This window comes from Diprion similis, chromosome 8, assembly GCF_021155765.1.
Source record: "Diprion similis isolate iyDipSimi1 chromosome 8, iyDipSimi1.1, whole genome shotgun sequence".
NCBI classification, from domain to species: Eukaryota; Metazoa; Arthropoda; class Insecta; order Hymenoptera; family Diprionidae; genus Diprion; species Diprion similis.
In genome coordinates this window covers 4882076-4898598 of record NC_060112.1, presented here as the reverse complement: position 1 = coordinate 4898598, position 16523 = coordinate 4882076, and the positions used below count along the sequence as shown (strand labels likewise).

The window sequence follows — 16523 nt, the reverse complement described above, 5'->3', positions numbered from 1 at the left end:
ACCTCGACATTTTTTCAGTTACATTTCGATATAGAAAAAGACGTTCGTATTTCTTAAAAAGAAAAATTATTTTCCATCCTTTTTCGTTTTAACACCTTTCATAGTAGGAATTCTTTGTTTTTTTCTTTATTATTTTGCTTAGAGTGTATCCTCCGACTTTTTTTTTTCAAACAAATTCACTGAAAATTGCATTAAAAATCACAACTTTTGATTTCTATCCACCCCATCATGGGAAAATTATTTTTCGATTTTTTCTGTTGGTACGAAACTGTGAAAAATATGCTTTTATTCGCGATAAAGGAGTAAATACACAGTTAAAGTTGTTTACGCTATTATTTGTTCATTAATGTTGTTTGTGCTATTATTTATTAATTAATTAACAATTTCATACTAATAGTAAAAATCGAAAAATGATTTTTCCACGATGAGATAGATAACAATCAAAAGTTATCGTTATGAATGTAGTTTTTAGTGAATTTATTTGAAAAAAAGTCGGAGGATACACTCTAGGTGAAAAAAAAAAAAAAAAATCTACTTTGAAAGGTCATTTAATTTACCTTAGCTATGCATGTACAAATTTTTCGAATATCCGTAACTTTCCAACGAATTAGAACGAGAATTTGAAAGAAATAAAAATTTTCTTCTTCAACGAACAGTTCAGAGCTTGAGAGAAAAAAAAAAAAGATTGGTCAAAGCTTGGTGATTTGTCATGGAATGCCCCATACATTATACAGGTCACAGCGTAATATTATATACCTATAACTTTGACAAGTAAAAATTTGTACAAAATTTTTTTCTCACTCAATAATGTGTAGATACTAATTTATGCATTTTATTTCCCTTTGCTTGTCGATTTCTTACTTTTCCCCTGAAAAGAATATCTACTTTTTAACTTCATGTTGCATCATATTTATGGGGCCTCTTGTGAGGGAGAGCTGCAATGTAATATAACCTGTATATGCAGGGTTAAGAATGAACCGACGGAATTCGCGATAAAATATGCACTCGCTGCGGCCGCGGATTGGATTGAACAAGAATGAATACCCAGAGAAAAGCGTATAACCCGCGTAACGTTGACAAAGTTCGCAATTTCATACTCAGCGATAAATTCTACACTACATACATACACATACACATACATACACACACATCCTGGTCATACAAGCAACGCGAATGTAGGCGATACGTGTGTGTGTGTGTGTGTGTGTGTGTGTAATGTATGCCTGTATATTTTTCTTGTCGCGGACGGGAAACGGATGAAAAAGTAAATGCAATACAAAGGTGGTTGGAAAAAAAGGTGGATAAAAAAAAGTTGTGTGCGTGGAAATTTTTTTTTTTTTTTTTTCACATCGTGAGTGGAAAAATAAAAAATAAATAAATAAATAATAATTTAAGTTACTAATTGAAAGGACAGATTTATAAATCGAAAGAAGAAAACACATGCATATGGTAAAAGTAAGGACAGTTATTTTAGCAACTGTTAACGAACCAGATTGGATTTCTGGAAAAAAAAGTGCTTTTATTGAATCTATGTATTCATTAATTTCGTAAATTCATTAAAGCATTATATTTATAATTCTTGATAACGATTTCTGGGTTCGATGCGAAGTATAATATGGCGGTTAGATATAGGAAACGAATGATTTTTTTACTAACTAAAATAGTCTCGTTTGATTGAACAAAAAAGTGGAACCTTACATTTTGATTGAGCGAAAAAGTAAAAAACAAAGAAAAAAAAAAAACACGACGAAACGACAAGTCTATGTTATTTTATTATTATTTTACAAACCCTAGTATCACGAATCTTATACAAAATTTATTTTCCGTCTACACTCATAACTAGGAAACGAAAATGGAAATATAAAAATGTAACAAGAAATTACTCGCCTCTGTTTCAGCCCGGATCGAGGAAGAAAAATCGGCATCTAACGCCCAGATGCTCTGGGGTGCTTGTCAAGCCCTCGCGAGAGCTGTAAAAGTCGCACCTCCGGGTGTCAAAGCTGAAGATGCCGTCAGGCCTTTGGAGGCAGAAATCAAAGCGGTTTCAAAAGCAGCCAGTGAGTTGATATTCTTCGTATAGAATTTATCTCAGCTATCTAAGCGTCAAGGGGAACATGACGCAGATTCTTACCTTCGAATTTATCAGAAAAAAATGAACGAATGAAGATCAAAATCAAAACATACACTCAAAATTATGTTTCGTTTATTATTATTATTATTATTATTATTATTAGTATTATCTATTTATTTTTTAATTTTTTTTTCTCAACGAAATTTATCAAAATCTTTTTGCCATCGTGAGCAACAGGAATTTTAATCGTATACATTTTCAAGTTCCAGATATAGGTATGTAAATATGTCATTGGAGAACGATCGAAATAATATTCGGTAACAAAAAAGTTGAGTCTGTTCTAAAATTGCGATCATGTTGTCATAAGAAAAAAAAAAAGAAAAAAGAAAAAAAAAATCGAATTGGATTAAAAAAAAAAGTTTCGATTTGGCACGGAATTCCCTGTACTTAACAAAATTTCGGACAATATATATCATTCCCTAACCGTTTTTGCAAAGTTAACATCTTCGTCGTGTCATTATCTATCTACTATTCCTGAAGGCGGATAATTTTCGTGATTGAACTTCCCTTTGTTAATTTTCATTTTCTCCCCAATTTTTCGGGGAATGGTGTTTATTTTTCAGCTGGTTCAGATCCGTTGGTGAAAGCGGTGATAAACGGCATACCCGAGATAGCATCTAAGAGAGGAGTTTTCCCGGAGGATGCACTCAGGGAAAGGTTTCTCAAGGTGATTGTCCTTCTTATTCTCCTTCTTCAACCTCATGTTATTATACTTACTTACTTACTGATTCGTGTGTAGGATATACTTACCGGATTTAACTGCTCACATGTTATACTCTTGCTTTTACTGTCTCGGATTTCGCAAGCGAAGGCGAATACCTTATACCGTTTTGTAACGTTTAAGGTTCGTTCAGGTGTACAGTCTAGTTACAAAATTTACGAGTCAAAAGAACAAAAGAAAAAAGAAAAATGGTTAATCAAGGTTTAAAGACACGGACAAACGAACTAATTGAGTTATTGTTATAACATTACCTAACATTTCTTCGATATGAGGAAGGACGAAATTAGATCTTACAGCCGATCTATATAATTTACTTAGTAAGATAATTTCGAGTGGCTATTCAGGTAGAGAACAATTAACAAACGATGTTGAACGAGTTTAAAACGATTGCAGACGGTTTCAAACCGATTTCAAGGAGTCTAAAACATTTTAAAAACTGTTTCAAACCAACTTCGAGGAGCTTCAAACGATTACAAAGTGGTTTCAAGTGATTTTAAACGGTCTCAAAATGATTCTCATCGATTTCTAACCAATTTCAATGAGTTTTAAACGGAGTAGAAGTGGTTTCAAGTAATTTCAAACAGTTTCAATCGATTTTGACAAGTTTCAAACGATTTGAAAGTAGTTTGAAATGATTTCAAACGTGCTGAAAATGATTCGAATCGGCTTCTAACCAATTTCAATGAGTTTCAAACGATATGAAATTGATTTCATGTAATTTGAAATGGTTTCAAACTAATTTCGATGAATTTAAATTAATTTCAAAGTACTTTTGCGTGTTTTAAACAGTTTTTAAATTGTATAACGTTTAAAATTAATTTTAACAAGTCACGAACGATTTCAAACGGCTTCAAAATTGTTAAAACTGTTTTCAGAGTTATTTCAAACAAATATTAATAAACTCATACGATTTCGGAGTCATTGGAATGAAAATTTGTTTGCGATTTTAAGGAGTGAATAGACCCTCGGATAATTCATTCCTTCCTACAAAAAAGTACGAAGATCTCCATATCTTTTTGCGTAAAAAAATATATATTTTTTACAGCTTTTTAAGTATTTTTTTGTGCTTAACGTCTTCCGAGACTTCTTTGTCCGGACTGTACACCAGGTATGTTTTTAAAGTGCTTCATCGTGGTTTCGCTGAGAACAGAGAGCAAAAGAGAGACCCTTCGTATTTGCTGTTTTCCACGTTTCGTCGTCTCTGATTCTACAACTAAATCCTCTTTGATTCAGTTCGTTTTCTTATACGCATCTTTTGCGCATTTTCATAGAATAAAACCAGTCTCAAAAAGGAGGAAAATCTCGAGTGTGGAAACGAAGACGATTAGAAAACTTTAAATAACAATCATAACAGTGAGAGAAGAAAAAAGGTTTATCACAAATAATAATATCTTGACGATTTGGTTCTCAGGTAGAAAACATGGCGAGGAGGTTAGCGCTTGTGCCAGAAAACGGTGCTTCCTTACCAATTTATCTCCTCAGCTACCTGCAAAGCTTTCTTCTCGTCAAGGCGGCCAGTCCAATACCAAAGTCAGAGCTTGACGACCAGCCGATTGATCCTTCAGAATTGAGCACTTACGACGTTTTGCAGCGGGCTAGGTAAGTCTCATGAAATTATTGAAAATCTGTTGTCTTTTTTGTGTCGATATCACAAGCACTTAGATTCTAATATTTATTTTCCATATTCTATTGCTATCAATTGATTTTCTGCCAACGAATTTTCGCGATAACACTTCCCTGTGTTATCCAGAATAATCTGAAACTATATATAACACATTAGGAAATGGTAGAAACAGCGAAGAAATGAGAAATAAATCGAGGTAAATAGGGGTGGGGGGGGGGGGGGGGGGGGGGGGGGGGGCAGACAAAAAAGGTGTCATTAAAAAATCTTCAAAGAATCCCTCTCGGCTACCATGCAGGCCCTTTTTTCACGATCTCAGGTTCCTCTCCACCTTCCAACCGAGAAAAAGAAAACCGGAAGAATCCCTTTGGGAAATATGAACACATACCGGCGGGGTAGCGGTGTAATCTCTACCCTTAGTCCCTCTCTCTTTCTCTCTCTCTCTCTCTCTCTCTCTCTCTCTCTCTCTCTCTGTGTTTCTGGAATGAAATATCCAAAATACTTTGCGGTAACTGTAATCAAACAACGTTTTCACCGCAAGGCGTGCAGGAACTTTTCCACATGATATTCAGATGCAAAACATTTGCCTTTGCGCACTTGTGTTGGTATATCTATACCTGTAATACACGTATACAACGGGTGTTCCGTTTCAAATTGTTACAGTATCAATACTTGACTTCGGAGTTTCTAAATTCAAGAGTTGTTTGATTTCAGTTGATTTGCTCTGCAGGTGAATTTGGAATTGGTTTTTATTATGTTCTAAGTTTAGTTCTGTGCTGTTAGTTGTCTTAAAACGATTCTTTACTGTCCGATGTCTAATTATCTTTTGTATTTTTCGATTTTGAATTACGATCTCTTTTCTGTCTTTCGAGATTTCTGGAAAGACGGAAGTGGGAGTTTGAAAATTAGATATTCATTGAGGAGCTGGGTTCTTTGGTAAGTCAGCACAAGACTGTTGGTCTATGAGCGCCAATCGGTAAGTGCGTGACAGGACGTCTTGTCTAGTCGCGTTTCTAGGAATAGACGCTGTTGCAAAATGCTTATGAATTTCCTGTTTCACGATTTTTGCGTTTTCGTTTGCAGGTATCCCTTATTTGTCTGATTGTGTTTAAAATCTGATCTTGCAAGAATTTGTTATTACGAATCTGAGATTAAGCATCCTGTGCTCAGGGTAATGTTAATGCGGAAAAATATATATATATATATATATATTTTTTACGTCTGTAACACCGCTGCAATTGTGAAATTTTTTGAGGAAAAACTTAAAGAATGAAAACCAATTTTTTTCACCCTCAAGCAAAACTTTTGAGCAGCTTTTAACGAGACGAATTCGGTCGATTTTGAATTTTTTTTCCCCACGATTTCTCGTCGACATGTAGCGTTTTGAATTTCATCGTTTCGTTTGAAAATGAAATAGATCCAAAGAAAATGAACAGTCGTCGGTAAAATTGGATACCTTGTATATACGGGAAAATACGGAGCTTCGTGAAAGCTGAGTAACAACCACTGTCTTCTCTCTCTAAGCCATTCGTTCTCGAAAGTCCAAGTTGCAAAAAGTTTCGAGTCGATTTCACGGCGAACGTCTCGTTTCTTAGGTTCATTTAAATTTAATTGTTGTCATTTTAGCGGGAGAAAATTGGATAATCAATCTTTAGTTGTAACATATCAATCGTATTAGAATTACGCGTAGCTGTTCGCTGTCGATGAGCAGGTTTGATGTCAGTGAATCATAAAGTCTGTAGAATAAATCAAATATCATCTGGTATAACGATTCGTTGAATTTTCTCTTTTATCACTATTTTTAAAGACGCAAGATGTATAGAAAATCATAATTTTGGTTCTGGAGAATCTGGAAAAGTCGGGGAATTTTTCACAATTCGAAATTACTGGCAACACTGCTAATGTATCTGAATATATTTGCTCCTGTAACTTGATACTACGTTTATTCTATTCGAGTGAATTTGCACAGGTTTTATGAATTCTACTATTTTGATGAATACGTTGGGAGAAAAAAAAAAAGAAATTATTCTTCTACTTTTCAATAACGCCGAATTTTTGATTGGATAATTTATTGTTTTTTCCTCGATTTCTTTCATTTTGATTTTATAATGTGTGAAAAATGAGAATATTATTATATGTATAACGATTTTCGAGAATTTAAAGGTTGTGAAATTCAGTTTTTAAGAAACCGGTTTTTTTTTTTACATCTATTTACCTGAGTTGTATGTGAATTTCGAAAAGTCTAACCTAACCGAATATAACGTGATTCAGAATTAAAAAAAAAAAGAAAAAAAACATTCCACTGAAAAAGAAAATTTTTCAAAATCGTCGAACAAAATATTGACTTTGCGATTAGTAGAGAAAAGAGCGAAGAACCATGGCTGAAATAACGGAGTCGTTTCATCATAGAATATTTTGAAAATAACTGTAAATTTTACTATTCATTGTTATTTTTTTTTTATTTTTTTATTCTTGCCGATTTTTCGACAACGTTAATACAACGTAGTTTGATTTTGAATTTGGAAACGACATTACATTAGATTGTACATACATACGTATTGGTATCATGAAACTCAACGAATATTTCACGTATTATAGTCTGCACAGGACGCCTTTTCCAGCAGCTTTTGCGTTCCGCCTCTGGCGAGGCAATTTGCTATTCTCCTTTACACGCTTTTCTGTAATTTTCGCGCGTACGCGTAGACTCACAATCAGTGTTTGCCAACATATACGCGGAACATTCCATGCCAAATTAACCAATTTCGACCCTCATTATTTTTAATTTTGAAGTAACTTTTTAGGCGATAACAGTATTCGTGAAACCCCAAATTATAAAAAAAAAAAAAAAAAAAAATTCACGCCACCATTCTTGAGTCACAAATTTTCTCACTTGCCACAATAGATGTTCCGCCTTGAATAGAATTTCTCGCAAAATTGTAAAAAATTTCATATCTTGTTGCGATTATTTTAAACATTGGCCCTATAACACAACAATTTCATTCTACCCCTTTTTTTTTTCAAAGTACTTTGAAGTTTTGATTTAACGAAAATCAATATTTACATTGAAAAAAAAAAAAAAAATAAAATAAATAAATAACAACAGACCTTGTGATAGATCAATATATGTTTCAACAAAATAATAAATAGTGAGGCGCGAAATTTGTTGATTTGACACGGAATGCCCGTTATGTTGAGTGTATATCTACCATCGTGTACCTTATATAGGTGTTCAGAATTGGTGAAACGATCCTGCAGGCGCGTCGGACGTAATCATTTATTATTAAAATTAATTATTGAGCTCACCTTACGACGAAATGGGGAAAATTCCGACTTGGATAACGCTCTGCAACCCCTGTGTACATACTTATACTTCTATGTGCTTTTGGTCGTTATCCGTTTTCACCTGTGTATATATATATATATATATGCAATATATGTGTATATATACATATATGATATGTACTCGCTCGCCTGCGAGAACCGCGCGAATTTTCATCCTAAGTACAGGTGAAATGTTCAAATACACTAACATATTTAACTTAGTATAAATCACACGGTATTCTTAATAATTTGTTTGTACAGATATTATTATCCGATATCGAAATATACTATATATAATAAAAATGGTAAAAACGTAGAGAATTTAAATTCGAAAGGGTTTAGAAATTGTTTGTAGACTTTTTTCTGATAGCATGGTAAACAAAAAAAAGATCAAATTTTCAAAAAAATCCAAAGTATACAAAGACTATTTAAAATTTCAAACTTAAAAATCTTAAAACAAAAAGACTGAATATTTTTGTTGTATTATTTTTTGCAAAAGGCTAAAAACAAAGATTAAAAAAAAAAAATGCTTTAATTTTGATCATCATTAAGACTGTTGTATGAACAAAAAACCAAAAAAGATCAATTTTTTTTAGGGGGTACTAAAAAATATCAAAAAATTGGGGAAATAAAAAATTAAAATTTTTCAAACTGTACGATTTGACGTGGAATACCCCATATATATTAGGATGGCTTAAGAAAAAAAGTTTTTTTTTCCGCTCTGTGAGCGCTCTAGCTCAAGGTCTAACAGGTCGCTCTTTCAATTTTTATGTTCTATTCATTTAACTTGGGAAAGTTTCACTTTTACCTGAGAGTTGAAATATTCGTAAACTATTCAAGATTTTTTTTTATTTCATGCATAGGTCCTTGAAGCTGATTCTTCGAGCTTTCCAAACCTTTGTAACAAAGCATAGTCATCAATATTAGAATACTATCGACTTTCTCTTTTTCGGTGAAAGTTTGTAGTTTTCAGATGACTCTAATTTGTCTTGTAACGATGATAACTGTGCTTTGCTGCAGTGGCTCGGAAAGCTTAAAGAATCAGCTTCGAGGATCTGAAATGAATTTGAAAGAATAAAAAGTAATCATTTAATGAACCACCTTTTAGAATTGAACTAGAAAGCTGATCTTTTGGGTAGTTTTTTTTTCTATAAAACACTTGAATTTTACTCGACAAAATTTTTCTACATTCAGACATTTCACTTTAATTCTTTCGTGTCGATTGAATTATTTTCTCAATTTATAATCAATTTAATTCCCACGAGTTTGAATTGTTTTTTGTTTTCATTGGTGCAATAGATTGTAATTTAGGCTGACATCTGTATTAAATTAAAATATTATAAATACAGGTAAATAATCATCTATTTTTCAAATTATTCATCAAAATTTTTCTATCCAATAACCGTGAAAATTATTTAAAGAGCTAGAATGACGAATAAACTTGTATTGTACATACGCTACGTGTGAATTTATTTTCGCTCGATGTGGGTATTATACAGGTGTGCAATTTCATTCTTCAACATTGCGATATTGATCCTGTATCGCCGATCGCAATATACATGACAATAAGTAGGTACACCCCAAGTCGTGAATATTTTTCAAAGCAATTTATGCGGCAGCTTTATCAAATCCAGAGATCAGAAGGTGATTTTTTTTCTTCCTCTTCATCTTTCTTTGTGCAATCCGAATGTTATTGCAATATTTATGTATTTATATATGTATACGTTTTATAATACTGAAAATTTTATAATCTGTCGGCTTTCAGATATATTGCGAGAAATTGCAACAAAAATTTTTCTACTCAATTTATTTTTCGCGCGCGGGTTCATCGATAAAATATTATTAAATTACGAATTCTTATCTGTTTATATGTAAATAATAATCGTCATGTCGAACTATCAACGTGTTTTATAGTAACGCTGTATCATTTATCAGATTTTTTTTTTCGATTATTTGTAAAACAGTGATTATGTTGCAGATGGAAGATGATAAAAGTATTGAAAACAAAAAGAAAGAACAACAACCGATAGTATTCATCTCAAAATCTGCAAAAGCCTTTTTTCTCTCTTCTCAGATTTTGTTTTTAACAGAATAATTGAAATTCTTGAACTTTTGAATGTCAAACATTTTTTTTTTTTTTTAATTCTTTTATTCCTGTTTGATTTGCGGAGAATAAAGCTTCAGAATTAAAAAACTTGGGGAAATGTCAAATTCAATCAATAAACCGTAGATTTTTGTCTTCTTTTATAATTTATTTAACCCTATTTATAATTTTGGTTAAATATATCGTTCGAAAATAGATTATCCAATTTTTTGGTAACCACAAATATAAAAATTTCTGCCGTTGTTTGTGAGTCGAAACAAAACGTATGCAGAGAGAGATATACGTATATACATGTAATATGTAGCAGCTGCAAGCTCAATGAAGCGCAAATAGTTTGAGCATCGAAAGCTTCGCGACCTGACGACCCGCTCTGCAGTTCTAACCGCAGTTCTCGTTGCTGGGTTGTTCTTGTTACAGTTCTTGTTCTTGTTTCGAAAACTACATTAACTCGAGGAGCTAGTTTATCGGGACTCCCATGGAACGGCATCGCATTGCGGTGAGAGAACGTCATAAGCTAAATTCAATGCTCAACTTGCTCGGTACACGGTTTCACCTGAAACCCCGTAGCGTTCGAGTCTAATGAGAAAAAATTTCCTGCGTAAGAAATTGTCATTTGTGAAGGAGATTTAAAGATAAAGAGAAGGCTGGAAGTATCCGGAAAACAGTTTTTTCTTTGCTGCATAGCAAAGAATTTTTTGAAAAAAAAAAAAAAAAAAAAAAAAGAGTAGCACGTATAACCTTTTTTCATTTTTCCTCTTTAATTTAGAATTCTAGTCTTTGTCCGAAAAGTTTATTTCAAATGTTGATAAGCATATCTGGTACAGTAACATGAAGTAATTATAGCATTTTGCACATTAACTGTAGATTATTACCGAACCGCAGTCGGATTAAGGTTCATTTTTCTTTGGTAATTTCCGTAACTTCTTGATTGTCTCTTCTCTCGTATGATTACGTAATGTGTAAAAATCTAGCTATAACAGTGACAGAATAAAATAATTAAATGAACTAAACAAAAAAAAAAAAAATTGAAGAATTCTTAAATTTTCGACACGCGATTTACACAAATTGTATTAATTAATTATTATCAGTGATTTTTTATAAATTGAAAATGCGATGAACAGAACTGAGTACCTATAACGAATTCATTTCTGCATACATCGGAACGATAGAAATTGAATTCCAGAATTTTCAGGGAACTAAAGCGGAATCCGAAGTCAAATATTTTATAACCACGAACCGCCGTGTCGAGCGAAACATAAAAATGGTAGTTATATTTTTATTTCATTTCCCCTATAGGTACATACATAGGTATTCATCCTTATTTTTCTTTCTCTCTTTCTTATCGCTATAGTTTCAATTTATACGCAAGGAAGCGATTTTGTCGATTCAACTTATTTCCCTTCTTCTTGTTTTTATACTGGCCTCCTCCTTTTTTTTTTTTTTTTTTTCTTCTCATCTTGCGTACGATGAATTTCTTCCAGCAGAGCCACGAGGCAAACCGCAGAAGGTGAAAATGTTTTTCCATATAAAGGGCGATATAAATTATATAAGGGATGGGAGTTTAAAGTCATATTATATGGTAATGCTGCGAGCAGGGGAAGAAAAACCAGCAATACAAAAAAAAAAAAAAAAAAAAAAAAAAAAAAATAAGAAACTTCAGAAACACGGTCACGTCACGCGGTTTTGAAACAGGATTTTATTCAAAGGAAAACAGGTAAAAATGAAGGCTTTTTAGACGTGTGTACGTGCGTGTGTGTATGTGTATGTACGTATGTGTGTATGTGTGTGCAGTTTTTCTTTACGCGCGCGAGCGCGTGTGTGCATGTGCGACGTATAAACTCTTGCGTAAGGTACAAAAAACACCTTGCGGCATAAGTTGAAGAGGATGAAATGGGGTTGGGGGATTAATTGCCCGGTGCAAATTACCGTCCTCGGTGTACATGTTGTATATAATGTAAAAGGGTTATGTGCGTATTATATACCTGTATATATATATATATATGTGTGTATATGGTGTAAAAAGAGGCAAAGGGACGAGGGTTGAGGGGAAAGGAAAGCCGCGATTAAAAAAGCTCCGCTCTCGTTATCCCATTGAACATGATTTTCGCGATCTCGGATAAAAGGATTTTTAACCCGCAAAACGTTAAATAAACGTTGCGCGTTACACGCGCCGGTGTAAAATAGAATCGCATCAGGAACCCTTTGCAAGGGATTCCTTTTTGTATATATATTATATACACTACTTACCTACCTTATATACCGAACCGCGTGAAAAATTTAAAAACCCTCCGGGAATCTCAGAAATTCTCTCATTTTCTTTCTCTAACTTTTCCGATGTTCTCTTTTTGTCCCCCCCCCCCCCCCCTCCCCTCCATCTCACCCTTCCACCCATATTTTTTTACACGCTTTTCATTACACACCCAATGAGAATAGAAAACTCTGAGCAATATCACGCGATGAATTTTATCTTGAGATTATCCATGAATTCCATACTATAATGTTATAGTATTTTTGTATTTGTGTGAGAAAAAAAAAAAAAAAAACACGCGAAACTTATTTGAAATAATTTTGTTATTCGATCGAGTCATGAAATTCAATTTCGTATATGATTGTATGATTATGTGATTTACTAATTTGAATCATAATGTTATGTAATCTTTAAAAACTCAACATAATCCATGACTGTAGAATCTAACCTAAAAGTACAAAACTCGACGCTCGTGTTATGTTGTGTAAGGAATCTAACCTAAAAAAATACAAAATTCAACGCTTATTTTATGTTATCTAAGAAATCTAACCTAAAAATACAAAATTCGACGGTCATGGGTTATGTTACGTTTACATAGATTAACCCAGTTTCGCGGTCAGCCGGCGATGGCGCTGCGGGCTGATTCCGCTATGCCTACCAACGTAACCGACTCGTCGAAAAAATTAACCGTCTCGAGAATCGTTGCGGACAAGTGTACCTAGATTACATTCGTATAATAAATGTACGGAACGTCCCTGGTTTTTTATGTTTCAGATACTGGCTCGACCGCGGTGACTTCAAGATGACACTGCGGTACATGAATCTTCTGAAAGGCGCGCCAAGGTCTGTGGCAAATGACTGGATAAACGAGGCTACGATTCTTCTCGAAACACAGCAAGCGGTCGACACTTTGATAGCTCACGCAGGTGCCGCTGGTCTCGTTTTCTTCGGTGGTGGAGATTCGCCGAAGGTACGGAAAATTATACGAACGAATTTCTTTTCCAACGAATAACGCACCTCGTCACGGTGTTGCTACACAAAAACGCTTCACAGTTTTTCAAATTAACTGATTTTTACATATTCAATTCTCGGTTTGATTAAGGCCCCGGAATGTGGGAAAATTGTTCCCAACAGTTTTTTTTTTTTCGTTTTTTTTTTTCTTTGACGCCCTGTTTTTTATTAGATAGAAATTTTGTGGTATTTTCGGTATAATAATAGAACAGAATGAAAATCTTGCAAAAATCTATGAAGATTATCTTGTTGGTTATTTTTTCGTTTTTGTTAAACTGGAAATATCTTGAAAGTTTGAAAATTGATGGTTTTTATCTCAGCTTCTCATTCAAGTTTCGAAATGTTTCCGTGAATTAAGTCATAAAATCAACTCTCAATTCATACAAATTTATTTATTTATTTATACAATTTTTCTCGATATCGATAGAGCAAATCATTATAATTACTTCTGATTATGTCAACTATCGAAATACTTCCCCTCTTTCCAAATTCATTCATGTTCTGTTTTTTTTTCTTCTTCTTCTTCTTTCTTATCATCGATTGAAATTGAATCGTTTAAAAAATTGCGTAAAATTCTAACTTGGAAAAAAAAAAAAAAAAAGAAATTAACACATTTATATTTGAGGCGAGAATTTACAGCCGCATTTATTAACTTTCACAACATTTGATCTGAAACTTAAAAATATTTGGCGACATTTGATGCCCGGTCTGTTCATTTTTCATCTCTTTTCTCTCTCTCTCTCTCTTTCTCTTTTGTGCTGTTTTTGCGCTTCTTGTTTCTTGTTGACCCGACATTCCTTGCACGTCCCGACGTCTTACGTTTCCCGACACGTCGCATCCTGGCGGTATCAGCTGCACCCTATACGTCGCATCGCCATGGGGATATGGACGAAAGGGCTGAGTGCCTGACTGCCACCTGCGTTCCGTGTCAGCATTGCGAAAATAATGTCCGGCACACACGACCCTCGTCCTTCTTCTTCTTCTTCTTCTTCTTCTTCTTCTTCTTCTTCGCCCCTCGCTTCTCCTTCGTCTATAATTTACGATGCCCATCCAATCGTCAAATTTGTATTTGTCTCTATCCTTGCACGATGCTTAGACCACATTTTGTCTTTGAACGTCTAAAATTTCCGAATATGAAATCCATTTTAAGATAGCTCTTCAGGAACCACCAAAAAATATGTTTTCTCGAATTTATCATAGTGAGATCTTTAGATACTGGCAAAAAATGAATACATCAATTGATATCCTATTTTCATTCACTGAAAATTTCTGGATTCATTTCTGGAAAATGGCTACTTCGTCATAATGAATAATTTAATATAAATATTCTCATCCCCTCATCTCAGAGTGTTGACAAAAACGTGTTTTTGGTAGTTCCTGAGAATTGTCTACCTCGAAATGGATTTAATATTTGAAAATATCGAAACATTTTTACACGGAAAACACATCGAGTCAATTTTTTCTTTGCCGACCACAGGAACTGCTTGGAATTCGATTACTCAAAGGCTATGCTATGAAATATCCAAATTACAACCGTTTCGAAAGTTTTACTTTGCCCATTATACGTCATACGATGCGTGCATATTTTTTGTACCTTCTGTTACAGGATAAGTCAGCAGCCGGTAAGAAGTAACTAGAATGAAATGGTAACGTATATTATACATTGAAAATAAAGAGCTGCCGAAACTTTAATAACGGATACATAAGAGAGGGAATGAAAAAAGCTCAAGCTAGCCAACCAGTCGTCAGCCTGCCTTAATATTCACACGATGTTTTGTACAGTGTGTGTATTTTTTTTTTCCTTCCTTTTCTTCCTCCACATTCGATTTTTTTTAGTAAATTAATATTAATTAAAATAGAAAAGAGCGACGAGAGGAGAAAAAAAAAAAAAAAAAAAAGTTGAATTAAATAGAGAAAATTAAGTGATTCGTGTAAAATTTTATTTGCAAACTTGTTGTCGTAGTAATAATTGAAAAATAAAAAGTAAAAACAAAAAGAATGATTTGAAAACAAATAAAATAAAACTAAGCGTTTGTCGAGACGCGGCAGTGCGAAAACCGATGATAGATCATTACAGAAGTGACATAGAATTATGGACTTTAATTCCGTAAATTTGTGGAAGAAAAAGTTTAATGGTATAAACGCGAGTGAAGAGATACAAAAAATGATCATTCAATCAACGCGGAACGATGAATTATATGCAATAATACAGAAGATAACGAAAAATTATCCCGTCGTAGCGACAAATGACATTTTTGAAGATTTCTATTTCATTGTAGTAAGTATATAAACGATATAAACAATACGCAAGGAATTATCATGATATTAATTAGGGACTTTTAAAGAAATTCTCTCGTCGTATATTAACAATTGTATATAGGCGACAAAATAGAAAAAAAAGAAACTGAAGAAATGAAAAAAAAAAACCAAACAAACAAACTAAAAATCAATAAGTCATTAGAGCGATTGTTCTTTTCGATTTCGAGTCATTTGTCCTTATGTTATTATAGGCATACACGTTTGTATATATATGGAACAAATGATGGATAAAACTGCTTTATTCAATCTCGTCGAATGAATAATAAATATCCTTAATACCGTCTTATTTAATAATATCAATTATCGATCAGAGTGTATACGTACCGGGAATATTAAATGAGAATAGCGAAAAAAAAAACGGGATTTTTTTCTACTGGAAATAAACCGAGAAAAGTGGGGAAGTTTCTGGTATCTTAGAATAATAAGATGAATTTTACCCATTTAGTGCATATAGTTCATATTTTTTTGGGAATATTTTTTCTCCATTCTGCCTGGGTTTACATTTTTTAATAATATCGCGTATCCAATGGTTTATATATGCAGCAAAATGGTGAATTTTGTGGTAAAAGGGTGTATAATTTTTCCTTTTCCCGGCATTCGCTATAAAAGCACTCAAACCCCATATCTATACGTTAAAGCTTAGTGGTGGATACGCGCCTGTAGCACCGATATATATTTTATTCATCACATTTGTTAGTGATACAAGGTCGCATCCACCATTTCTGTGTTTTTTTTTTCTCGAAAGACGCAAAAACTTTGAAAACATAAAGATTTGTCAATTTCGGAAATAGTTTATTAAAATTTTATATTTTGTCAAAAAAATAATATCGGACGTAACGATATAACGTTGCAACCGCCATCTTCTTCTTTTTTTTTGTTATCGCAAATGCTTTAAAACTTTTGATACGTGAACATTTATAGACCTCGGTAAGAATGTTAAAAATTTTTTGTTTTTTCAAAAAATAATATCTGACGTATGCATTTTTTTGTTTCAACGTTTTTTTTTTTTAATGTATTCTTATGTTTTTCGCGTAAATACAAAGGAGA

General features: G+C 33.3%; 1 protein-coding gene across 3 annotated transcripts in view; it reads left to right on the top strand.

The window, feature by feature from the left end:
• Positions 1 to 14941, top strand: part of LOC124408644 (MICOS complex subunit Mic60) — a 37887-nt gene extending 22946 nt beyond the window's left edge. For all 3 annotated transcript variants that reach the window (XM_046885742.1, XM_046885741.1, XM_046885740.1), the window contains 5 exons: positions 1899 to 2057; positions 2695 to 2798; positions 4264 to 4451; positions 12921 to 13116; positions 14764 to 14941. In XM_046885742.1, coding sequence (XP_046741698.1) covers positions 1899 to 2057; positions 2695 to 2798; positions 4264 to 4451; positions 12921 to 13116; positions 14764 to 14790 — 674 coding nt within the window. In that variant the 3' untranslated portion in view covers positions 14791 to 14941. The remainder of the gene's footprint in view (positions 1 to 1898; positions 2058 to 2694; positions 2799 to 4263; positions 4452 to 12920; positions 13117 to 14763) is intronic.
• The last annotated feature ends 1582 nt before the right edge of the window (positions 14942 to 16523 follow it).